The 27,096-nt window shown below is 30.9% G+C and overlaps 3 protein-coding genes across 5 annotated transcripts in view; 1 reads left to right on the forward strand and 2 right to left on the reverse strand.

Annotated features, from left to right (window-relative positions):
* Nucleotides 1-4,627, reverse strand: part of LOC111637857 (zinc finger protein 729-like) — a 117,848-nt gene extending 113,221 nt beyond the window's left edge. Inside the window, exon 1 of the mRNA XM_023383441.1 lies at nt 4,407-4,627. The gene's annotated coding sequence lies outside the window, so the exon portion shown is untranslated. The remainder of the gene's footprint in view (nt 1-4,406) is intronic.
* Nucleotides 3-18,348, reverse strand: LOC111637860 (oocyte zinc finger protein XlCOF6-like). Its single transcript, XM_023383445.1, has 6 exons — nt 18,209-18,348; nt 17,918-18,115; nt 14,784-14,868; nt 7,717-7,868; nt 3,049-3,112; nt 3-2,522 (listed from the first exon to the last, which is right to left on the reverse strand). Exons 2-6 carry the CDS (start codon nt 18,089-18,091, stop codon nt 871-873), a joined length of 2,127 nt encoding a protein of 708 aa, XP_023239213.1. The 5' UTR covers nt 18,092-18,115; nt 18,209-18,348; the 3' UTR covers nt 3-870.
* On the forward strand, nt 11,546-26,685 carry LOC111637863. 3 transcript variants are annotated; one of them, XR_002758746.1, is made up of 6 exons: nt 11,546-11,769; nt 11,857-11,950; nt 13,766-13,848; nt 20,233-20,384; nt 23,039-23,105; nt 26,663-26,685. XR_002758746.1 is itself a non-coding variant. In XM_023383450.1 (5 exons), the coding sequence occupies exons 2-5, from the start codon at nt 13,776-13,778 to the stop codon at nt 23,205-23,207; spliced, it is 303 nt and encodes a 100-aa protein (XP_023239218.1). In that variant the 5' UTR covers nt 11,546-11,769; nt 13,766-13,775; the 3' UTR covers nt 23,208-24,868. The 3 variants fall into 3 exon arrangements, 2 of the variants coding, with proteins under 2 accessions (XP_023239218.1, XP_023239217.1); XM_023383450.1 differs by lacking the exons at nt 11,857-11,950; nt 26,663-26,685 and adding an exon at nt 23,197-24,868; XM_023383449.1 differs by lacking the exons at nt 11,857-11,950; nt 26,663-26,685 and having other exon boundaries at nt 23,039-24,868.
* Nucleotides 26,686-27,096: the final 411 nt, after the last annotated feature.

Raw genomic sequence — 27,096 nt, forward strand, 5'->3', positions numbered from 1 at the left:
TCGATTCTGTTCGCGGTAGAAGCCAACAATGTGATTCAATTCATGAACTATGGCTCCAAAATACATGCAACCATTTGAGTGATATAGTGTGTTTGTTCTCCTTTATCTCAACTCCAGCTGAAAGTATATTAGTACTAATAATTTTGCTTATATTTTGACACTTGGCATATAATGATCCCATTCGAAAATTAAGTTCTTGAGCAACCATTACACACGAAACAATGAACAAAAAGTCCATAAAAAGAACATGCCATTTATTTTATTTAAAATTCATTTCATAAAGTAATAAATACAAAGTTTCTCATAAAAAGTATACCGTCATGCTTGACAGGAAATTACTAGCTTAATATAATAAGTATTAACAGTTAATTTAAAATAAGTTATTATGATGAGAAAGTACAGATTGAAGAATTGAGAAGAGCTTCAAGTCGAGCTAGACGTTGTGAAGCTGTTTCTGCATCCTTGACAAAGCCATTCTTACTCCATGTTGCTCAAAACGGATTTCACAACCTTCAGGAGTCACAGTGGTTATTCTTTTAGATCTGAAATTTATTTAAGTTGTAAAAAATAAAAAACAAATGCCTAGGGGAAAGCGTAAGAATAAAATTGGTCACATAAGTTCCAGATCTAAAACAATAAGAATAGAGACCCCGTGAATTCCGGCATTAGCAACATCAAGTAAGAACGATGTGTCAAGGCTTGGATTTGTAGAAATATTAATAACAACTCTTCTCTCGAATTTCTTGAAATCTCCATTCTTCAATCTCTACTTTTTCATAAAAAGTATTCCGTCACGCTTGACAAAGAAATTCCTCATTGTCAAATTTATATTGTATTTAAATTGTTACAACACATTTCACAAGCAAAACATTATTGTAAAAGATGACTTCGCATGTGAATTTTTAAAGCACGATCTGAACAAAAGTTTTTGTCACAAACATCACAGTTCTTAACACTTAAATCTGTATTTCTCTGCATGTGAAAATTTAATAAATAGTTACTTTGGAATGTTCTTTTGCAAATTTCACATTGATGTTTTCCTCCTGTGGGATGAGCAAGCTCTTGATGACTTTGATATTCGTGTTCTGTTGTAAACTTTCTCTTACAAATGTCACAACAGAAATGTATCTTATTATTATAAGTAATCAGATGCCTCATAAATGAAGATTTCTTGTTATAAGTCTGTTTACAGATACCACATTGGTAAGGAAATTGATTCCAATCTATCTTCAGACGACAAACTTTCAAATGGCATTTTAGTTTGTTTTCAGTTTCAAAACTTATTTTACAATTAATGCAAGGATAACGTTTTTTTAAATGAATCCTTTCGTGCTTTAAAAGAATTTTTTTACTACAGAAGTGCTTTTTACATACCTCACAAACTAAAGGTTTTATGTCGAAATGACTTTTCTGATGACTAATAAAGCAGCGTTTATCCTTAAATTCCTTATTACAAACATTACATCGTTGAATATGAATTTTACAATGAGCTGTCATCATGTTTTCAGTTTTGAATGATTTATTACAATATTTGCATACAAACATCTTTTCATGTTCAACCAAGCGATGCCTAAGAAATGCTGGTTTATTATTAAAACTTGCGTTACATATGTCACAGAGATACTTAATTCTATCTTTGTGAAGAATTTCATGCTTCCTCAAACAGGATTTTGTTTTAAAATGTTTGTTACAAACATCACAAGAATACTTGTATTCATTGCTGTGTGTAACACTATGCTGTTTTAAACTCAGTTTTGATTTAAAACTTTTGTTACATATCTGACAATGGATGAAGTCATTGATATGAACCACCCTTTTATGATGATTCAGATAGCGTTTTGTTTTAAAATGTTTGTTACATATCTCACAGGAATAGTTATATTGATCAGTATGAAGTTCATAATGCTTTTTTAAACATCTTTTCGTTTTATAATACTTATTACAAATATCACATTTGAATAAACGGTTTTTGCTATGAGTTACTTTGTGAACTCTCAAATAACTTTCAAATTTAAATTCTTTCTTACATATCTTACAGCGATGAGGTATGTGTTTTCTTTTGTTTGTCTCTAAACGGTACTTTGATCGAAGGCATTTATCAGAAATATCAGATTGACAGATTTTCCCCTGAATATTAGATTCTTTGCAATATTTTGAAGATGACTGCATAACAACTTGATTTTCATTCTTGTGTTTTTTCATGTGTCTTTGCAAAAGAAATTGCCATGAAAACTTCTCATTGCAGGACGTGCAGTGAAATCTTTTTTTACGAATATGAAAGAACAGATGTGCTTCTAATATTTCCTTATTTATAAATGTCTGTTTACACAAGTCACACGTGAATTTTTGTTTAGAAACAGATGCAGGCATAACCCTGGAGTATTTCCTTTTAATCATTTTTTGCACTTGATTGCATTTTCTAATGGAAGGAATGTATTTCTTTTTATTGATAATATTCTTATAATGCTTCTCTCTATTTGAATTCTGTTGAATATCATATTCTTTACTTTGTTTTTCATCAACTGAAAATTTAAAAAAATTGCATAATGAAATGCCCATTATATTTCAATAAACATATTATAATTTAAAAATTCAAGTTTAAGTAATATTAAAATGTAATCACTTAAGATAACTTGTTATCAATGTTATAAGTACACAATACAAATTTAAGCTTTTCTTGTAATTTTTATAATTAATCTAAAAATATAAATAATTTTTTTATTTCTTTGTTCGATTGGTTAGCAAATAAACGTGGCAAAATCGCTTGCTTTTATAGAGAAAACTTAAAGTAATGTTCTAGAAAACAATACAGTAATGTGTACAATAATATACTATTTTCTAGATCAGAATGAAGAGGAGCGTAACCTGAAGTACATTTGTATTGAAAACAATAAAAATGACTTTCCTTTACAAAATAGTTTCCCTTATATAATAGATCTGTTAACAAACTAATATCTAGTTATCACAGAACTGCAGAAAACTTTAGATTAAACAATATGCAACAACAATATGAGCATTTAAAAATTAAACTTGTAATGTGTTACTTACTTTGTACGTTCGTTTCATTCCTGTTAAAGCTTTCGTCGGAAGTGAAGAACTCGTTCTTGACAGGCTAAACAATTTATAAACACAAAGATGTATTGTACAGGAAAATCATTACGAGTTAGTAAATCTGTTGTTTTGTAATTCTACATATATTAGCAGTACAGTTAAGGGGTTAACTGAAACTAATTATCTCTCAGATATTCTGTAGAAATCACTTAAGCTTTTGAAAAATTATTAAATAAATAAATAAAAAGTATTTCATGTATGGTCTGCCCCAAATATGTCAAGCCAGAAGCAACATTACATTTAGGCAATAAAGATGATGCCTAACGCATCCTCTTTCAAAAGGCATTGTATATTTTAGTATTTCATCCATCAAATTGGTAATTATTGAAAACATAATTGTTTCAGTATCTGTTGCATCTACAAAACAATCATTTTCACACTAAAATTGATCAAAAACTATTCCCAATCAATAAAATAAGAAAAGAAACATTCTATGTCTTCAATCTTGTCTATTAAAAGTAATCCGTACTACTGATCTAGGCTTAGGCCTATTTTTTAATTGATTAATGCACTCCTGCCGAAAGCAGAATAGTAGTTTTGTAAACAAATTTCTGTATTTCTACTAAATTTCTGCAATTCATTGTAAAACTGTCATGTGCATTTTTACTATATTATTGTATTTTTCTGTCTGTTTCTGTAATCAAAAGGTTCCTATTATTAGAGGCTTATCAGTGCCGAGTGGACCACTAAAGCCACTAAACACATGTCGTAGGTCCACACCTAGACAACATGGTCGCAAGTGGAGTTTTGAATCATTTTCTTTGCATTAGTAACACATAAACAGGAGCCAGTTTCCCATAAAAGTCTTCCTGGGAGACATCTCCGCTCAGCAGATCGCATTGCCATAACCAAATAAACGCGACTCCCATATTGTTTTAGAGTTAAATAACTACCATTTAGCACCATCACTGCTTAATGGACGTCAAAAATAAATTTTGCTTGGGTTTTTACAAGTCCAAGAGATGGTTCTACGTGCTGAAGGATGTCAAGCCATAGATCTCACCATGTGGATGAACCCTTTGTGATCTGGCCAGGTAATCAATGGGTCTAATATAAAAAAATGTCACTTTTTATTTTTCATACCTATTGCAGACAAACTCACTACAGAGTAAAATGTCTGAACAACTATAACATTAATTTACTATTTAGAAGTGCTTTTTAATACAGAGTAAACATAAATTTGCAATATGATTTTAAGAAACCATTTATATTAAGCTATATTTTCAATAATTCAGACACACAAATATCCGAATATAACGTAAAATATATAACATTTCAAAATTTGTATTATTTACCTTTACATCTTGGTATTCATCTCGGAGATGAACAACTTCACAGTCTTCAGTTTTTACTTTGATATTCAATCTTCTCAAAACAACTTTACATTCCGATTTTATATCATATTTAGTATCACAAATCTCCTCTTTTATTCTCTCTTTCTTACAATCTGTATTGGAATTTATACACTATTGTTTTTTAAAATATTCAAACAAACAATTGAAATAATTTAATAAAATTAATTTTATATTCACTAATTTAGCATGTAAATTATGCATTTTTATCATATCATTCGTGGTTAGATGCTGAGTTTCTCAGCATCTAACCACGAAATGCTGTGGGACACACCACATCTGTGATGTATGATAGAACATGGAATGATACAGATTATCAAAAGTGTTTCAATCAGTAGTCATTCAGAAGTGGTTATTCTCAATTAAACAATCATAAAAATTAGGAATGATTTATAAAAATTTTGCAATCATTTTCTTAAATGTTGAACAGAAATAAATTATTTTTAAAATCAATCAAATATTGGTCTTTAAGTGTTTTCCATTTCTCCATGTTTGGTCACTCCATGAATCAAAAAACTAAATAAATATTTTACAGAGTTTTGTTTGTGATCAAGTTGTTTGTATTATATTTCAGAACAGGATCAACTGAACATTTTGAAATTTGGTAGTAATAACTCCTTCGTGCAAATAATTTAAACAGTATATAACCCATTATCTCACATAGATACAAATATGAACTACAAACTTTAAATTTTCTACATATATATATAATAGCATGTGCACTTAACATTTCATATTATATAACGTTAATTCTTAAGATTAGATGACAAATTATCTTCGTAAAACAATTATTAATTTAGCAAAGAAAGAGTCTGACAGATGTATCACCTTTTAAGTATGGATCCTTTTAACCCCACAAATAAAGGACCCACTGTTTTCAGAATATCAAAGAAATATGTCAATAAAAACAATAAAACAAAATACCAACAGACTTTTCATTATGTACGAAAATTAAATCCTCTTTCATTTCATAAAAGATTAAATTGGAATTTTCTCTGTTCTTGTATACTGATAAATTTAGTTGACAACCTTACTTTATCGAAGCCAAATATTGATATTACTGAATTATACTTAAATCCTTATTTATTATCAATGTTTCCTCTAAGCTGCGCACTGCTCAAATTGTTGCCACGCACGAGAATTTATGTGCCGTGCAGGCAAGCATGCACACCGATTTGAGTTGTTTACTTATTTCTCACTCTGTCTGCAACATGATCATTGCTGCATATATTTCGATTAAATACATTAAATCAGCAACAAAAGATAATATTTCGTATAAAAGTATGTTTTAAAATGAATTTTAATCTCTACTTTATAATAATTTATTTTAATTTTAATAGGAAAAAAAAAGATATATATATATATAATCTCTTATCTCTATAAGGAAAAAATAAGAGAATGCCCATTATATTTCAATAAACATATTATAATTTAAAAATTCAAGTTTAAGTAATATTAAAATGTAATCACTTAAGATAACTTGTTATCAATGTTATAAGTACACAATACAAATTTAAGCTTTTCTTGTAATTTTTATAATTAATCTAAAAATATAAATAATTTTTTTATTTCTTTGTTCGATTGGTTAGCAAATAAACGTGGCAAAATCGCTTGCTTTTATAGAGAAAACTTAAAGTAATGTTCTAGAAAACAATACAGTAATGTGTACAATAATATACTATTTTCTAGATCAGAATGAAGAGGAGCGTAACCTGAAGTACATTTGTATTGAAAACAATAAAAATGACTTTCCTTTACAAAATAGTTTCCCTTATATAATAGATCTGTTAACAAACTAATATCTAGTTATCACAGAACTGCAGAAAACTTTAGATTAAACAATATGCAACAACAATATGAGCATTTAAAAATTAAACTTGTAATGTGTTACTTACTTTGTACGTTCGTTTCATTCCTGTTAAAGCTTTCGTCGGAAGTGAAGAACTCGTTCTTGACAGGCTAAACAATTTATAAACACAAAGATGTATTGTACAGGAAAATCATTACGAGTTAGTAAATCTGTTGTTTTGTAATTCTACATATATTAGCAGTACAGTTAAGGGGTTAACTGAAACTAATTATCTCTCAGATATTCTGTAGAAATCACTTAAGCTTTTGAAAAATTATTAAATAAATAAATAAAAAGTATTTCATGTATGGTCTGCCCCAAATATGTCAAGCCAGAAGCAACATTACATTTAGGCAATAAAGATGATGCCTAACGCATCCTCTTTCAAAAGGCATTGTATATTTTAGTATTTCATCCATCAAATTGGTAATTATTGAAAACATAATTGTTTCAGTATCTGTTGCATCTACAAAACAATCATTTTCACACTAAAATTGATCAAAAACTATTCCCAATCAATAAAATAAGAAAAGAAACATTCTATGTCTTCAATCTTGTCTATTAAAAGTAATCCGTACTACTGATCTAGGCTTAGGCCTATTTTTTAATTGATTAATGCACTCCTGCCGAAAGCAGAATAGTAGTTTTGTAAACAAATTTCTGTATTTCTACTAAATTTCTGCAATTCATTGTAAAACTGTCATGTGCATTTTTACTATATTATTGTATTTTTCTGTCTGTTTCTGTAATCAAAAGGTTCCTATTATTAGAGGCTTATCAGTGCCGAGTGGACCACTAAAGCCACTAAACACATGTCGTAGGTCCACACCTAGACAACATGGTCGCAAGTGGAGTTTTGAATCATTTTCTTTGCATTAGTAACACATAAACAGGAGCCAGTTTCCCATAAAAGTCTTCCTGGGAGACATCTCCGCTCAGCAGATCGCATTGCCATAACCAAATAAACGCGACTCCCATATTGTTTTAGAGTTAAATAACTACCATTTAGCACCATCACTGCTTAATGGACGTCAAAAATAAATTTTGCTTGGGTTTTTACAAGTCCAAGAGATGGTTCTACGTGCTGAAGGATGTCAAGCCATAGATCTCACCATGTGGATGAACCCTTTGTGATCTGGCCAGGTAATCAATGGGTCTAATATAAAAAAATGTCACTTTTTATTTTTCATACCTATTGCAGACAAACTCACTACAGAGTAAAATGTCTGAACAACTATAACATTAATTTACTATTTAGAAGTGCTTTTTAATACAGAGTAAACATAAATTTGCAATATGATTTTAAGAAACCATTTATATTAAGCTATATTTTCAATAATTCAGACACACAAATATCCGAATATAACGTAAAATATATAACATTTCAAAATTTGTATTATTTACCTTTACATCTTGGTATTCATCTCGGAGATGAACAACTTCACAGTCTTCAGTTTTTACTTTGATATTCAATCTTCTCAAAACAACTTTACATTCCGATTTTATATCATATTTAGTATCACAAATCTCCTCTTTTATTCTCTCTTTCTTACAATCTGTATTGGAATTTATACACTATTGTTTTTTAAAATATTCAAACAAACAATTGAAATAATTTAATAAAATTCATTTTATATTCACTAACATAGCATACAGTTTTTCGACATAAAATATTCTTGTAAATTATGTGTTTTTATCATATCAGCCGTGGTTTGATGCTGAGAAAATGCTGTAGAACACAGCATGTCTGATGTATGATAAAAGACACATTATGAAAAACATTCCTTAAACTCATTTAGTAGTTGATATTCTCAATTAAACAATCATGGAAATTAGAAATAATTCATAAAAATTTTGCAATCATTCTCTTGGATGTTGTACAACATAACAGAAGTAAATTATTTTAACTTATCGAATATTGATCCTTCAGTGATTTCCATTTCTCCATGTTTTAACACTATATGAATCAAAAAATTAAATAAATACTTTAATCGCTGACAAACAAAGTATTATATTTCATAACTGAATCAACCAAACATTATGAAATATGTCAGGGAATATGTCAGGAATAACTCCTTGGTGCAAATACTTTGAACAGTATAGAATTCTTTACCTAACATAGGCTACACACAAATATATTTTCAGAATATCAAAGGAATATATCAAAAGACACAATAAGACAAATACCAACAGACTAATTAATAAAATTCAATTCTACAGCATCAACCTGTATTTCATTTCACTAAAAATTTAAATTGGAATTCTCTCTGTTCTTGAATACTGATAAATTGAGCTGACAACCTTACTCTATCAAAGCCAAATACTTATTTAAATGTTACCATTTCTATTTATATAAATAAAAATTTATCTCTTAACTATTCTTCAAATCACTAGAAACAATTTTTTAGTATTAAGTCTCCTACCTATTTCACTTTTATAACCAGAATTACTCCAAATACAGGAATCATTTGTGGAATTTGTAGAAGTTGACTTTCCATGAGTATTTATCTGAAATAATTGAAACAATAAGTTTCATTATTGGACAAGTTAATGTTTATACAAAAATAAATAGAAAAAGTATTTAAATTGGAACATATAGGCCTATATTCATTGATTAAATGGAATTTTAACATATATGGAAGTATTTACGTGTTAGCTTTAGTATCTTGACTTTTCAGTTATAGAAATTTATTCAAGTACAGTAGTATTATAATAAGCAGAAGCCTCACGATGCTGCATCAATATGTAAATAGCAGTTTGTTAATAATTACATTTTGAAGTATATTATATCACTCTATTGATTTGTATTAATAATACTGAATTGTTATTCTGTTAGAATTATAATAATACATTCTAAAATATATAGTGTTTTGAAGAAAATTTGAAAAACTGGATATTTTATTAATTTATTTCTTACAGATATTTTTCCCTCTCAATTTCTGTGATATAAACTGATACAGAATATCTACTTAAACTTCTATGAACTATTTAATTGTCTTTTGTTCTTTGTAATTAATATCAGTTTCAGCTCTTGTTTTTAATAAACACGTCATAGAGGCCATGTTTATTGTAAACACAATCAGTTTCATAGAGTATGTAACCGATTGTGCACAATCTATGATATATTTATCTTTAAAAATATCTGAAATCATTTGCTTTTCCCTCTTATTTTGTTAAGTAATCAATTGCTTTAATATAATATATACTGTATATATAAATAATTCAGCCATTTTTGTAATATTTTCATTCTATTGAATTAATACGTTCCAAATTTTTATATTTAATCATTTGACAGAGGAAAGTCATTTGTAATTCTATCGGATTTTTTAAGTAAATTTAGCTCTAAATTCTGTAAATTGTAAATAATTTTCGTTTTGTAGCGCTGTATTTAATAGTGATATTGATTATAACTGCAATATTTTGCTCTAACAATAGCATAACATTTACTTTTCACATAAGTTATTACGTGGTATAATATAGATGGCTATTTCTAAACAACATATTCATTGTTCCTAAATTTTATTGATTTCTACTGAACAGATTGGTTGTCAATTGTTGATCAATTGGCCATCAGGTTCATTAAATAATTGGATTGATTGCTTAAATATTTCACAGTTTAACGACCAGACTCATTCAATATACGAAATTAAGAATTACACGAGCAAATTGTTTATTGTGACATCATCACAATACCAAACTGAAATGTTTAATCACATNCTTAGATTTTACAAATACGTGAGCCATTCATTTACATTTTTTTTTTTTTTTTTTTTTTCGGACGGATTCAAAATGATAGCAGTTATCCAACCGATGTATCTTCAGTGGCCGGATAACCGAGCGGTCAAGGTGACAGCCTAACGCTCTGGGGGACCCGGGTTCAAATCTGAACGAGTCGAAAATATACCCAGAAATTTTTCGGGGGTTGGTCCGTTCAGATATGTCGGGCCCCGTCCCTCACCACCCGGCAGCCCCATTGTGGGTCTGGCCGAACTCATAATGGGCTTGCAAAAAGAGGCCTCTTAGTGACCACAGGGCGGAAAGAGTTAAAAAAAAAAAACGATGAATCGTAGTATCTTTCTTGCTCTGTCGGGCAGAAGGTATAGCGATCAGTATTTTTCAGGTTACTTTTATGGAGAAAGGAATTCGTGACGAGGGAATTGGTTCTGACCCGATGAACCAGGACAGTAGTTTATCGGTCCGTATAGTCCATGACGGGGATGTGTCGGCCGATGATGAACCAGTGATAGTCTGTATGGCTGGGAAAATTATGCCATTCGTTGTCTGTTTGATTTCAGTGTTTATTATGCAGATGTAATCATCCGGAGTAATTTAATTAATGGGTTTTCTAGGTGTCGTAAGGCTAACTCTTAACAAGTTTGTCCGCTTGTTCGAACCCTTTGTGAGCTGGGGTCCAAACGAGACGCTTCTGTAGATTATTTTTATTGCGTCTGTTGATGAGACTTATGATGGTGTGAATGATGGATAATGAGCGTTGATGGCGGTAAGGCTAGCTTGAGAGCCCGTGCACACGGTGATGTTGCTGTTAGTCTCAGTAGCGTAGTTACAAACACGTGTAGTGCGATGAACGTACTACACGTAAACACTAGGTGCGATGAACGTAGTTTTAAGATATAATATTTTTTTTCTGTCAATTTAGAGAATGATTTTTTTGTAGAAAAATCATTATAGCAGGAAAAATTAAAATAAAGGGCCATTTTCATGATGTTACTCAAAATATTCAAAAATATACAGCTTTTGGTAAATATATTCCACAAATACAAGTACCCGTACATAATTCTAGCTAACAAATTCCTGTAAGGAAAAAAGTTAATCATCTATGTTACGTCTCCTTTGATCATATTTTAAAATATAATTCAAATTTAATTTTGTATTTGTACCGATACATTTTTATAAAAATGTGTTTTATGTTTAAGTTAAGATAAAAATATTAATGCAACAATTTTTAAAATCTCTTTAATGTTTATTGTAAAAGAAAAAAAGTGCATGTAAGATTTGCTGTCATCAACATAGGATGTAAGGCAGGGTTCGACCAATTTAAATAAATTTACACTTTATTTTCTTTAATACATTATATATATATTTATAAAATTTTTAAAATAATAGTAAATATTTTAAATAATTTTTAAATGATTATAATTACTAAATCATTAAATAATATTGATCACAGAAAATATTTTCTGATTTATGACTTCTTAATCACAGATGGCGCGTTTAGTCTTTAAACATGGCGGTTGTGTTTCCACTTTGTCTAAAAATCCGACTGAAGCTTTTATTTCTGATATAATTATTTCTTTTTACCAAGCAATACATTATATAACTCATATTCGCAACGGGGCATTTGTATATTTTATATTTAAATGTGTCTTTTAGCCATAAGTCGACATTCTCTGTGGAAAAATTTGTCAATTTCACACGTGGTCCACGTGTCTACGACCTGTAAGTATTATTTTCCCCTTCTTTCTGAGTTTTTTTTTGGCCTTTTATCTTGCTCTGAACTTGAATTGAGCTTTACTTTGTTACTAGTTCTGTCATTTTCTGTGCTCCTGACAAAGAAGGGTGTTAGTTAAGCTAGTGTGGTGTTTAGTTAATTGGGTGTTTTCTACTTTAGTTCTTCTTGGTAAGCTGTTGTTTCTTAGTTATTGCAGTTTCCGTGTTTGTGCATTTTATTATATTCATTTCAATATTTCTTGTATGCTCATTTCTACTTAAGGTATGTCATTCATAAAGTGATAAATATTTTAAGGGGTGTTAAGTTTTGTTTGAACCATTTAGAAAACATATAAATCTTAGAAAACATTCATATAGAAGAAGTTGAATACTTTAACTGGCTAGGACAAATAATATGCCCAAATGGAGACACTGAAAGGGAAGTGAATAGAAAAATTCACCTTGCGTCAGCAGCCTTTGGAAAATTAAAAGATATTTTTAGGGAAAACCTACCGCTCGAGTGAAAAGAAAAACTTTTAATCAGTGCATCTTGCCAACATTGCATCAGAAACATGGCCCCTACCTGAAAGAATAGAAAACGAGCTTAAAGTCATTTGAGAAAATTATAGGAATAATGTTAAGAGGTAAGAGATATACTTGAATAAAAGAGCAAACAGAAGTAGATGATATTTTAGAGCAAATTAAAAAGTCGAAGTGAAGCTTGGATGAGACATGTAATGAGAAGAAAGGATGGAAGATGGACAGAATGGTTGATGTTCTGGAAATCAGAAACTGTGTCAAGAAGGCAAGGGTGGCCTAAGATGAGATAGTCCAATGAAATAACCAAAGCAGCAGGAAGAAAATGGAAAAGAAAGGCTCAAGACAGAAAACAATGAAAAATTATGGGAGAGGTATTTATCCAGCAATGGATAGAGATGGCTATCCAGCAATAATAATAAAAATAAGTTTAGAAGTTTTGTTGGATATCCAAAGAGGGAAGGGGATTACAGAAGCTTGAAAAAACTGGAACAAGGAGAGGAAGAGTAAAAATTTCAAGAAAAATGTAATCTATTGACAGCCCCTAAGTATATCAATGTGCATCTTTTACATTTTTTCACAGTCCAACTTCTTAATTACTACTAATTCTTTTGTCTTATCAGCTTGCGCCACATTATGTGAAGAAATGAATAGAGGACATGATTGGTAGTTATGAGATCTAATAAGACAAAAGTGTTAGTAGAATTTAAAAAGTTAGATTACAACAGAATATTGCAGATGCACTTCGAGGAGGTGGACTCTGCACAGCTTGAAAGAGTTCATACAAAGAAGCTCAAGAATTGAGTGAAAACTTATTAGGTACTCTTCAAAATAAATAATAGATGGTATGAAGCAAAAATATTTTCTACTAAACAATTTCATTTTATTATTAAAAGAAAACATCAATATCTTGACCATAGATACAATGCAATTATTTAAATTATAAATAATTTTAAAATTTAAGTCGGTGCAAACAAGCTAAGGAGTGACATGATGTGTAAATATTATAAAGTCTCTGTAAATCCGCACGAAAAATATATAAATTTTAGGTTTAGCGGTAGACCAACACACAGCAGATAGCTAATTACTTCTCTTTATTTAATCACTGTATATACATTTCGGTCCTATTAAAGAACCCTCTTCAGTACTACAAAATATAAATATTATAATAAACCTTATGCGAGTAAAACTACCAATATAACAATTAATATTTTAGTTTTTCATTACCATTTAGGTACACAGCTTTGAATACACATTCCATTAGCACTTTCATATCAAGTGTATTTAGTAACGTTTTCTGATGATACACATCGGTTATAGGTTCCAGTACGTCATATTTATTTTATACAATTCGGTGTGCAGTAGATGTTATATAAAATTTACATAAATTTTGTTTTACATATGAAACATCACTTTTATATACAGTTCAACTTTTCTAATAATATAAATTCATTTTTTATCATTTCAGTTAAATAATTATGGAAAGTCAATGCCACAAAATAACACAGAGTTCCAATATTTGTAATAATTTTGGTGGTAATAATGAAATAGGTAAGATGGTTAATAATTTTAATGTTATAAAAATATGTTTTGCATGATTAGAAGAATGGTTAAAACATAAATATAGATAAATCCACATAAATATAAATAGAAATTATTTAACATATTCAGTTTTGACATAAATGAACATCATTGAAATTCATGTATTGATATTAAGGCTTATCATACACAGCAATGAAATATTTGAAACAATTTATTACACTTTGATTATCATACTCTACCATTAAAAATTTACAATTATTACATAATTAACGAATAGCCTAACAGATTTTGGCTACAATGAATTGGGCTTATCATGTCAAGATGAAAATGAACAGAATCAAATTATTCATATATAACTAGTTAACATAGGGGTATGCATTTCAGGTACACAGACTCCTCATAATCCCATTTAAGGTTAGACATATAGCAGTAAACACAATAAACATCAAAAATATTGTAACAAACACAATGTACAATCTGATACTAAAAATGATAGTGCACTGTGTATAAAATTACTCTATTAAAAACTAATTAAAATAGTACAATACAATAGTAAAAACAGTCAATAGTTGTGGTCCATAAGGAAAAGAAATTATACTGTTGTCTTCTATAATCTTTAAACATGGCGGTTGTGTTTCCACTTTGTCTAAAAATCCGACTGAAGCTTTTATTTCTGATATAATTATTTCTTTTTACCAAGCAATACATTATATAACTCATATTCGCAACGGGGCATTTGTATATTTTATATTTAAATGTGTCTTTTAGCNGTATATGTTCCGCTCATCTACAAAAAAAAATTAGAGGGAACATCGTTTATTACATGTAAAATATTTGCAAAGTTTGTATTCAAATGTTTCCATTTTTATTTATATAAACATGAATTTATCTCTTAACTATTCTTCAAATCACTAGAAAGAATTTTTTAGTATTAAGCCTCTTACCTATTTCACTTTTATAACCAGAATTACTCCAAATATAGGAACCATTTGTGTAATTTGTAGAAGTTGAATTTCCATAAGTATTTATCTGAAATAATTGATATATTATGTTACATACATTTACTTATACAAAAATAAATAAAAAAGGTATTTAACTTGAAACATAAAATTCCATTTAAATCAAAAATTTTCTAAAATATATGTACCTATATATGCTTTAGTATCTTTATTTTTAGTTATTGAAATTTATTCAAATAATTAAAACAGAAACCTCCTGATACTGTATGAATATGTAAAGAGCAGTTTGTTAGTAATTAAATTTTAAAGTATATTATATCACTCTATTGACTTATATTTGTGATAATAAATTGTTTTTCTGTTAGAATTATATCCTACACTCTAACGCATATAGAGTTTTGAAAAAACTAGATATTTTATTAATTTATTTCTCACATATTTTTCCACCCAATTGCTGAACTGACACAGAATATCTATTTAGACTTCTTGCTCTTAATTATTCAATTGTATTTTGTGTCTTTAATTAAAATCAGTTTCAGCTCTTGTTTTCATATAGTCTATGTAACCAACTGTGCAAAGTCTATAATATATTTAATATTTATCAACAGTGAATCTTTTAAAATATTTGGCAGCAATTGCTTTTTCCATTCTTATCTTGCAAAGTAATCAATTGGTTTAATATATATATACATAATTCAGCCATTTCTGTAATATTTTCATCCTGTTGTATAAACATGTTCCAAATTTCTATATTTAAGGCATTATTTACAAATTTCTGTTTTGGTTTTCTTCATATTGGTAAATATTAATGTTAATGTGTCAGAGGAATGTCATTTGTAAATTCTATTGGATTTTGAAGTACATTCTAAATTCTGAAATTTGTAGATAATTTTCGTTTTGTAGTGCTCTATATAATAGTGATAAGTATTATAACTGCAATATTTTTGCTCTAACAATATACATTTCCTTTTCAGATAAGTTATTACATGGTATAATATAGATGGCAAGTAATATTTATGAGAGGTTGGATGGCTGAGTAGTCAAGGTGGCAGCCTACCGCTCTGTGGGACCCAGGATCGAATGAATCAAATAATCCCCAGGAATTTTTCAGAGGGGGTGGTCCGTTCGGATATGTCGAGTCCCTGTCCCTCACCACCTGCCAGCCCCACTGTGGGCCTGGCCGAACCCATAATGGCTTGCAAAAAAGAGGCCTTCTTAGTGCCCACAGGGCAAAAAAAATTAAAAAGAAAAAAAAAAAAGTAATATTTTCTAACAGTTTATTCATTGTTCTAACATTTATTGATTTCTGATGAATAGATTGGTTATGAATTCTTGATATTTTCTGTTTCAACAATTCTAACAGAATATTAAATTTGATTGAATCATTTATAGCAACCTGTATCATTTTCTTTAAAAAAAAAAAAAGTACAGTAGACCCCCCTATAATGTGGGTTCATATAATGTAGATTCGTATATCGCGGCAAAAAAATTGCGACCATATTCGTATAAAGACGCTAAAAGAGACTCATAAAATGCAGTAAAACATCATTGCCAACTCGTGCTGTGACAGGATTGGTCGAATCTGGACCAATAGTGGACGAGCAGCCAAACTACTTACACGCTACTGAGAGTTTAGACGGATAAGTTGAGTTTACTATCAGACGATAGTAAACTCAACTTACCCGTCTAAACTCTCCGTACAGTATATATGCCTAAATTAGGTACTGTAAGTCTAACACAGTACTGTAATTTTATACATTTCTTGTGAAAAAAAACATTTCTTATTCAACGTCCATAAAAATTATTTCTATTAGTGATGTCTCCTAACTTCAACGAATTTTCACAGAAAAATAACTTATCAGAATACGCAGTCGCTGTTTGGTGCACTGCTCCGCAACGAAAACAAGCTTAAGCAATGGTGTGGTCGAATGGGGCACACACGGTAAGTAATCCTACAATTTTTTGTTTATAGCATAATTTATATGGTTTATTCCCAAAAAATTATACGTTTTTTGGAAATGTTGTGTCAAATTAGCCTAGAATGGATTAATTTTATGAAAGAAAACCTTTCAAACAGCCATAGTCCGTAAACTGCACACGTCCGGGCTATAATTAGCTCATGTATTTAAGGATTCCTACAATGCGAAATTCTTATAAAGTGGAACGTACGAGGGCTGTTCAAAAAGTATCGGACCTTTGGTCGGCAAAAATACATTTATTGATTTTGAGGTACAAAACCCTAATCCCCTTCAAAGTAGTCTCCTTGATAGTGTATACACTTCTCCCAGCATTCCTGCCATTCCTGGAATGCATCTTTTGGAATGGCCATCAACCAATCCGTCGCATTCCGCACGATGTCTTCTCTCGACTAAAATCGAGTTCCTTTTAGCGGCATTTTCAGCTTGGGAAATAGCCAAAAGTCACACGGAGCCATGTGGGGAGAGTACGGAGCGTGACGAACCACAGGAGTGTTGTGTTTGGCGACAAAAGCCAGAATCAGATGCACAGAATGGGCGGAAGCGTTATCACGATGGAGCTGCCAAGTTTTGATCGACCACAGATCCGGTCATTTGCGTCGCACAGCATTGGAAAGACGACAAAGGACCTCCTGGTAGTACTCCTTTGCGATGGTTCGGCCTCGTGGTGCGTACTCACGACACACCACCCCACGAGAGTCGAAAAAACTGTCAACATGACCTTGATATTGCTGCGGACCTGCCACGCTTTTTTTGGCCTCGAGGATCGTCCCCGAAAGCCTGCTGAATCTTGCGAATGGTTTACGCTCGGGTATCGCCAAGGTTTTTGGCAAAATTTGATGTAATATCACTGCTCACGTTGTTCAGTCATTTTCCAACTTAGTGGAATCCGACGAGAGCTCACTACACGTCCTCACTCATAGGCCGACTGTCAACGACTGACATTTCCTGCAGGCGGGAAAAAATTCAGGGCTGTGCACGACTGTCCCCTCCACAACTCCACCGAAAGAGGCCTCCCACGCATCATTGGTTTACGCGGAAAAAATAAAAGTCCGATACTTTTTCAACAGACCTCGTATCTACCCTACCATGTTATATGGGGGTCGACTGTACAAGAAAATAGAAAACAACTTGTTTACTTACCTCTATATTCTCATCGTTATCACATTGTAAAGGTTCTAATTTAATTCTTTTAACAAAGATTTTTTCATCCGTATTGAATTCTCTCTTACAGTTCTTTAAAACAACTTCCAAATTTTCTTTACTTTCAGAAGTGAAATCCTCATCTTCACTTTCCAACTCTACTTTTATCTTCATTTTCTCAGTTCAGAATATTCTTGTCTATTCAACAAATGAAAGATTTTAAAACTGTGCGGTTGAAACTTATATTTACAGTACTAAATGAACAAAATTCATATAATAGGAAACACTTACCTCTCCTAAGTGAATAGTGTCACTAATTAACATTAGCTCGTGATACAATAGATCGTGGCTCATCGCTCCCTGCCTCTTGTCTTGTCTTGTCTTATCGTAGTCGTTGGGCTTGCGTTACACAGACAATGCGCCCCATGGTGGTGAACGATGGCGGTAGTAATAATTTCTTCGGTATTTATAGGTCTGCTTGTAAACGGTGAAAAAGTGATCATACTTTGCATACAAATCTCGATGGGCGAAAATTTTAGACAATTGCTTATCTTGAAGATTTTGTGACGAATGATACTGTTGTTATTTAGAATTTTTTTTTTTTTTTTTACGGGTTCAAAATGATAGCAGTTATCCAACCGATGTATCATAGTGTCTTGCTCTGTCGGCCGCAATAACCCAGGTTCGAATCCTTGTCACGGCAGTCCGGCTTTTTTTTTTTTTTTTTTTTTTCGGACGGATTCAAAATGATAGCAGTTATCCAACCGATGTATCTTCAGTGGCCGGATAACCGAGCGGTCAAGGTGACAGCCTAACGCTCTGGGGGACCCGGGTTCAAATCTGAACGAGTCGAAAATATACCCAGAAATTTTTCGGGGGTTGGTCCGTTCAGATATGTCGGGCCCCGTCCCTCACCACCCGGCAGCCCCATTGTGGGTCTGGCCGAACTCATAATGGGCTTGCAAAAAGAGGCCTCTTAGTGACCACAGGGCGGAAAGAGTTAAAAAAAAAAAACGATGAATCGTAGTATCTTTCTTGCTCTGTCGGGCAGAAGGTATAGCGATCAGTATTTTTCAGGTTACTTTTATGGAGAAAGGAATTCGTGACGAGGGAATTGGTTCTGACCCGATGAACCAGGACAGTAGTTTATCGGTCCGTATAGTCCATGACGGGGATGTGTCGGCCGATGATGAACCAGTGATAGTCTGTATGGCTGGGAAAATTATGCCATTCGTTGTCTGTTTGATTTCAGTGTTTATTATGCAGATGTAATCATCCGGAGTAATTTAATTAATGGGTTTTCTAGGTGTCGTAAGGCTAACTCTTAACAAGTTTGTCCGCTTGTTCGAACCCTTTGTGAGCTGGGGTCCAAACGAGACGCTTCTGTAGATTATTTTTATTGCGTCTGTTGATGAGACTTATGATGGTGTGAATGATGGATAATGAGCGTTGATGGCGGTAAGGCTAGCTTGAGAGCCCGTGCACACGGTGATGTTGCTGTTAGTCTCAGTAGCGTAGTTACAAACACGTGTAGTGCGATGAACGTACTACACGTAAACACTAGGTGCGATGAACGTAGTTTTAAGATATAATATTTTTTTTCTGTCAATTTAGAGAATGATTTTTTTGTAGAAAAATCATTATAGCAGGAAAAATTAAAATAAAGGGCCATTTTCATGATGTTACTCAAAATATTCAAAAATATACAGCTTTTGGTAAATATATTCCACAAATACAAGTACCCGTACATAATTCTAGCTAACAAATTCCTGTAAGGAAAAAAGTTAATCATCTATGTTACGTCTCCTTTGATCATATTTTAAAATATAATTCAAATTTAATTTTGTATTTGTACCGATACATTTTTATAAAAATGTGTTTTATGTTTAAGTTAAGATAAAAATATTAATGCAACAATTTTTAAAATCTCTTTAATGTTTATTGTAAAAGAAAAAAAGTGCATGTAAGATTTGCTGTCATCAACATAGGATGTAAGGCAGGGTTCGACCAATTTAAATAAATTTACACTTTATTTTCTTNCTGCCAATTTTGAGATACTGTACATGGTTCTGAAAAAAAAAATAAAATCCTGCACATTCAAATAGTATGACACGTAGCTCTGTTATGGTTTAAATTACAAATGAATTATATAATAGAAAGATATATTTTTATGTTAAGGAAAATTTGTTGTTTAAGTAGTAAAAATAAAGTATTTAATTATTTTAAGTTTAAGTTTAAAAATTGACTAATTATTCAATTATTAGCTTACAATTTTCTTAAACACATAAAATTTCTTAAGTGGTAATATGTTGTAGATTGTATGAAAGACGAAATAAACAAGACTCGTGATGTTAAACATGTTATTAAATCAGAATGTCGAGTTGTTTTGAGAAGATTGAATATTAAAGTAAAGACTGAAGGTTGTGACGAGGTTATTCATCTCCCAAATGAATATGAATATTTAAAGGTAAATAATAGAAAATGTGAAAAATTTTACATTATAAGAAATATTTGAATATTTGTTTGTCTAATTTATTGAAAAAATAGCTAAATATAATCAATATTACAAAATTATATTCAAAATTTAGATCTATTTTGTATTAAATGACAATTGTAAAACATACATATAGTGTATCAAGATGAAAAATAAATATTTTTGAAGGTGGTTTCTGAGAAAACTGTGCAAATTACAAATGTTAATGTATGTAAAGAGATCATTTGCATACAGATCCTGTTCTGCTGAACACATCAATCTGTATATAGGGATGGATGGAGGATGTTTTAAATTAATCATGTGACGAAGTTAATTGTGAGATGAGGTATACTTAGGATACGTACATAAAGTCGAATGAGTTAAACGAGAATGATGTCATTGTTATTCTTATTTCATTAGACTTTTCGACTGATTCATTTATAACTAAATAGCTGTTTCTAAAATTGAAGATATGAATGTTGCTAGTACAGCCTTATCTGAAATATTTTTCTTAAGATTGCTTCGGGTAGACAGTTATTTCTACCATTTCACCTTTTAATTCACAGTTTAAACACATGAATAGATTTAGAAACATCAATATCGTCGGGCACCATTTTCTTAACAAAGTTAACTAACTCTTTCCTTTGTGAACTTCGTTAGATTTTTGTTCGAAATGTCATCACTGCAGAGCATGCGTACTGAGCAAGACTACTACTTTTCGAACGATTTGTTACTAACATGTTTAACTCATTTGACTTTATGAATGTACCCTTAGAGAAGGTTTATCTTACCTCACAATTAACTTATTGGCCTGATAGGAAATGCTGCTTCAGTTATCAAAGAGGATAGGAATGCACTTTAAAGAAGTGGACACAGTGCTAGTGTGTGTTGCTTTTAAAAATGTATCAATGCTGAGGAGTGGCCATTTCAAGAACTATCTTTTGATATCACCACTCCATCCTATCATGGGTCATAGTCAGATGCAACCATAGGTGGTACTGTACCCTGAGATATGACATGTCAAACTGGAAAACAGTTAGCATATTTAAAATCTTGCATTCCACCAGTTCCTCCCAACACCCACCTCTGCTCAAAATCTCAGGCAACTTCTGATTGCTGCCAACAAACTGCAAGCAATGTTTTCAGACTGAACATACCAGCAAACAAGATGGTAGCCACCATGAGACTCGTAAGAACTCTAGTTTGCATTGACAATTTTGAATTTAATTTATTTGTTGATGACTGTACCCTGAATGTATTAGGATTAGGTTACATTAATAGAATATTTTGATATAGGCTACTAGTATATTTATATGTCATCACATAATTGTTTTAATTGTTAAAGTGCAATCTTAGGATTTACTTTGTTATATGTAACTCCTACAGAAATTTTCTCTTTCTCTTTTCAAATTAGTCATATTTTGTTAAGCTATTATGATTAAATAAGTTTTAAAATAAATTTAACATAATGTGGACGTCCATATCATTTGCCATTTTTCCTGTTTTTCTTTCCTGATATCCTGGCAGTTAGTGTTTGTGTTCTCTTGAAAACACAAGCAGTTGTATCATTTCCAGCAAGTATGTACAGTACATACACTTTTTTAATATACTATTATGCATCACTTCCCCAATTTTCCTTATAATAAACCTTGTATGTGTTTTTAGTAATTTGTTCTTTCTTCTCTGTAAGCAGTTTGCCTCTTTCTGCTGTTTTTGCTCACAGTCAGTCTGGAAAAAGGCAATAAATGGGTGTTTATCTCTAGCTCTCTGCCGATTTTATCAAGCTCACAATGGATAGTAGGATGTAATTTGATATCCAATTTGTACCACAAAAAGTTTGATATTCCAGAATCATTCTAAAACATGGGCAATACTGAAATTTTCAGAGTGATAGACTGATGTCTTTACTGTCTTGCCATTTACATATATGACAAAATAGTTAATCTTAGGAAAATCATTCATAATTTCTATGAAATTAACAAGAGATCATTTTCAAATATATTAAAGTGCATTTAATCACAAAAAAGTTCAGCATTGAGTTACATAACTTCCCTATCTTCATCAAGAAAATTGGCAATATGCTCTTTTCTTGGACTCCATTCTCCAAAAGTTATGTTGCTCAGGCTTTGCTATTCCTTTGTAGAAAAATTCCAGGACTGTGTCCAAATCTAGAAGATGTGTATTTTTATTTAGTCTTCTTGCTTTTATTTCAGATATTAATTAGATATTAATCCACTTGAGATATGACACACAACTGTCTCTATATCCCAATCCTATCTTGCCAAATTTTGTTTTTAATCATCATCCCATCCTGAGATACTAAAATAGATGCCAACACACACATGCATATAGAATTTGTTTCCTGTTTTTTGACATTTTTGGTTCAGGAGGTCTGAAAACATGGAGATTTTCAAAAAATCCAGAGGATCAAATTTGACACTTTCCATGTTCTGTACATAACAGCAAGGAAAGTAGCAAAGGATTTAAAAACATTAAAATCATAAGTTAGTAATACCAAAAAAGTAATAAAATTAGTAAAAGTCTATGCATTTTTATTTGATTTTTTAAATAATTTTTACTAAAGTATTTTTAAATATTATTAAAAGTTTTAAATGTATTACTTTTTTGTTGTTTTATATATTGTTTAGCTTATCAAGAAGAATAAATTCTTCACTCCTGAGAAAAGATTTAAGAGAAATGAAATGAACATCCAAAGTAAGCAAGGTGTTACATTTTTATTTGTTAAATGCTTTTTTGGAGGCTTGTTAGATCACATTTACATAATGCATTTTGTAATAAATTGCAGAACTGTTATAAAATGCATCATAGAAAAGCAAAATAAGCTGCTTAGCTCCTAGTTATGATGATTTAACTGTTCAATTGAGGCATGCTTTTGGCCACTTGGATCAGAATTTTCCATGCTTTCGTATCTTTGGCCATTTCTATCAGTTCTTCCATCTGCATGTTTGTGTCAGTTATGACTGTGTCCAGCCAGCGTGTTATTGGGCATTTTCTTCTTGTCCCACTGACCATGCCAAGCATTAAGAGTCCCTAGTAAAATATACCTATTGCCATATTTAAATTTAAAACCTTTACAAGTTTTAAAAACTATTTGTTATTCTCTCAGATTCATATTAGGTAATCAATCTGTGATATATTTAATAATCTAGCGTCAATAATATTACCCCATTTCATTTGAAAGGAGCCTATGTCATGGCTTGCTTATCCAGCTGCATTAAAGCCAATTTAACAGACAATGTGATCATTTTTTTCAAAATATCATTCCGAACACTTCACTATTACCATTCATTCTCTCAGTTTGAAAACAGGTGTTAATGAACGAGTTTAAAAATTAAAGCAAATTGCAAAAAAATTCTAAACAAAAGGTGATTTAAATAAATATGAAGGTAAAAAAAATGGTAATTCGTTGATTGTGTAATAAAAAAAGTAAACATAAAGAGAACTTAATTGGAAATTAATATGTTAATAAATTCAGAACACAAAAAAGTATAAATTGATTAAATTTCTTAATAAATTACAGGATTTATTAATGAATAATTAATAAATAGGAATCATTTTTCCCCATTTGGAAGCCACGTCATTTTACAATTGTGGATTAGTAACAGGATAAATTACTTTTATATAATAAAAAAATCTTATTTTAAAAGCTATTGTTTAGTGTATCTAAAAAGACATCTTTCTCAAATTAAAACTTCTAAGTAAGGTACTGTACATGGCCTTATTTTCTAAGCAACTGGACTTAGGAAAATGAAATTCTGTGCACCATTCATTAGGACAACTATGAATGTGTGACCAAAAAGTCAATAACTGACTACTGTATTAGAATTGTTGAAAATAAAATGTTTTTGAAAAAGTTCACATTAGACCATATTTGTGACTTATGTCTATTTTATGAATTACACATAAAATATTGTAACTAACAAATTATGATTAAAATAAACAAGAACCAACTCTGTTTTTTTTATTACCCTTTCTACACTGTAGATATTAAGATAACTCTTCTGGCTAGTCAATTCTGGATTCGACCAGGCCCACAATGGGGCATCGGTGTGGTGTAGGACTGGGCCTGACATATCTGGACAGACCATACATATACCAGGATCAAATCATATTTGATCCTGGATCTCTCCAGAGCAGTAGGCTGTCGCCATAATTGCTTGGACATCCAGCCATTAAAATTTACATTATATCTGCCAGGGAACCAACTCTGGTTAGAAAACAATAGAAAATTAAAATTTCGTCCATTTGCTCCATTATTTTGTGAATTTCTCCTTCATTAATTATCAAAATTAACTTGATTGTATTTTATTTAATGCATAAAAACACAATCTGATAAATGAGGTTTCTGTTACAGGCTTCTCGGTCCCTAATATAGACTTTCAAGGCTGTGAACTTGAAAGGCTTAATTAACTGTGTATCAAATATGAAAATTAATATAAATTGCAGTAGTTACTCTATTCGCTCAATACAAAATTAAATCATTAACACTTATAATTAATTAAGTTTGAATGAATTACTTTACTGCTTAATTAAAATAAGATTGTGTTAATACACAATCTTATTTTAATTAAGCAGTAAAGTATATGGCAATTTTCTAGCTTTTAGTTCTAATGAACTAAAAACTAGAAAATTGCCATACACAGAAGCTATAAAACATCAAAACCAGAAGTTTCAATCAACTAAGTTTGTCTTCAGGAAACTATAGATGACATTATTTATTCAATTGGATTAAAAACTATGAAAGTATTGGGAATAGGCCTAGTTAAAAACTAGATATAATAGGACCTTAATTTAAAACTTTTACTTTGAAAAACTAATCTTTTAAAACTTAAAAATGATAATTTATTTGTAAGAAATGTTTTAATTAGCCAATCATCCTCCATGGAACTGGCACCCCATAACATCATGAACTGACAACATTGGAGTAGGCAATTTGTATTGTATGCAAAATCTTTTAAATAGGTACCCGATATTAAGCATTACTCCAATATATACCTATAAGTGTCTAATGACCAAAGAACAAATCACAATACAAAAGCGAGTGTGAGAATATCATTTTCCATCTATTTCCCTACAGTTCCGACAAGCAGGTTACCAAGAGTAGACAAATAAAAATATTTACTGTAAGAAGTAACTGTTAACATTGAATAAAGTTTCTGTTTTGTGTACAGAGGAAGTAAAACAATAGATAAATCTCTATTTTGACATTCACCAGTGGCTAAGTGGATAAAACCACTACACACTGGTATTTGTTTAAGTTCATGCCACTCCACTAGACTGGCCATGTGGAGTTTTCTAGGTTTCCTCTACATTTGCAGCACCTGAATATGGACCAATTTCCCTTAGAAAGTCCTCTTAAGAGGCATTGCCCTTGGCAGATTGCCCATGTCACATTACCATATACAAATAAACCAAACTAAACCCTATCTTGACAATATAAAAATGATTATTTCTTATAGCTAAATACAAAATCAAAACAGCTAGATTTAGCCAGAAAATGGTTAAATTTGCAACACAGCCAACAAGAAAGGGTGGTTCTTTTCAGCAGTTGTGCACACAAAAATGGTCATGGCACAACAGGAATACTGTATGAGAAGATACAACCATTGATTAACCTCTGTTTATTTGATTACATTTATTTATTATTCAAATACAATTGAACTTGTTAAATCACTAATACAATACAAATAAAATTTATTAGTGATTATAAGACTAGAACTGAAGATTAAAAATGTAAAAGCTAAACAAAAACCAAAGATTCATATTGCAAAATGAAATGGTAAGAAAGGTTTCCAACAAATTAATAGTAAATGGTATTATAATTAGTTCGGCTTTGATTTCAAATTAAAAATGCAGAAGAAAAAGAATTAAATCACATAAAAGGATAAAACAGCTTACAATTGTTGCATTTTTAAAGGCAAAGGTCTTAAAAGACATGAGATTATGACAATACATCTACATAGCTGGCTAGACCTGGCATCATTTGGTCTGCCTAGGCCCTTCTGTCACAAACTCCCAATCCAACCAACCAACCATGTGTGATGAGATGGCCTTTCTACTTCTAGAAGCTTCTGTTTCCCTTCCTTATACAGTTGAAATCATTCTTAAAATAAGGGAATCAACAAAAACAAAAGGTTTGATTTTGTTGGTTAGGTTTCAATTGCTAGACCCTTGTGTATATCTTTGCATGCAGATTATATGACATTTCTTGAAATATGAATAATTTTATTATTTATTTTTTAAATTTTCAGTTAAGAAAAAGGAACAGAGTGAANCCTTATGCGAGTAAAACTACCAATATAACAATTAATATTTTAGTTTTTCATTACCATTTAGGTACACAGCTTTGAATACACATTCCATTAGCACTTTCATATCAAGTGTATTTAGTAACGTTTTCTGATTGTCTATGGTCGTGTTTCTAAATTACTATAATAAATATTATTCTAGATTAAATCTTTATCTATAATAAGAGAAAGATATTATTATGAATTTATCTTGAATTTGGACATTGATCGTTAACTTTGATCACGTTCAAACATATCACGTGACGAAATAAGCGAACAATTCAAACTCAACAGAGTTAGTATTTATTCAAATTTAGTTTTTGGTGTTCGATCCAGTTGTTTCACCTGAAGAAGAGCCCAGAAGGGGTTATGAAAACGTTCGTAGTTGAAAGATTATT

This window comes from Centruroides sculpturatus, unplaced genomic scaffold (genome assembly GCF_000671375.1).
Source record: "Centruroides sculpturatus isolate CEXI.00-Female unplaced genomic scaffold, Cexi_2.0 scaffold1050, whole genome shotgun sequence".
Lineage (NCBI taxonomy): Eukaryota > Metazoa > Arthropoda > Arachnida > Scorpiones > Buthidae > Centruroides > Centruroides sculpturatus.

What these genes read in the sequence shown, in the direction of transcription:
- LOC111637860 (XM_023383445.1), bottom strand. Translation starts at nt 18,091, where the DNA reads ATGAAGATAAAAGTAGAGTTGGAAAGTGAAGATGAGGATTTCACTTCT. An exon ending in ATAACGATGAGAATATAGAG is followed by an intron (nt 14,869 to 17,917) that starts GTAAGTAAACAA and finishes CAATTATTTCAG; the next exon opens with ATAAATACTTATGGAAATTC. An exon ending in TGGTTATAAAAGTGAAATAG is followed by an intron (nt 7,869 to 14,783) that starts GTAAGAGGCTTA and finishes ATTCCAATACAG; the next exon opens with ATTGTAAGAAAGAGAGAATA.
- LOC111637863 (XM_023383449.1), top strand. Translation starts at nt 13,776, where the DNA reads ATGGAAAGTCAATGCCACAAAATAACACAGAGTTCCAATATTTGTAAT. An exon ending in TGGTGGTAATAATGAAATAG is followed by an intron (nt 13,849 to 20,232) that starts GTAAGATGGTTA and finishes AATATGTTGTAG; the next exon opens with ATTGTATGAAAGACGAAATA. An exon ending in ATGAATATGAATATTTAAAG is followed by an intron (nt 20,385 to 23,038) that starts GTAAATAATAGA and finishes TATATTGTTTAG; the next exon opens with CTTATCAAGAAGAATAAATT.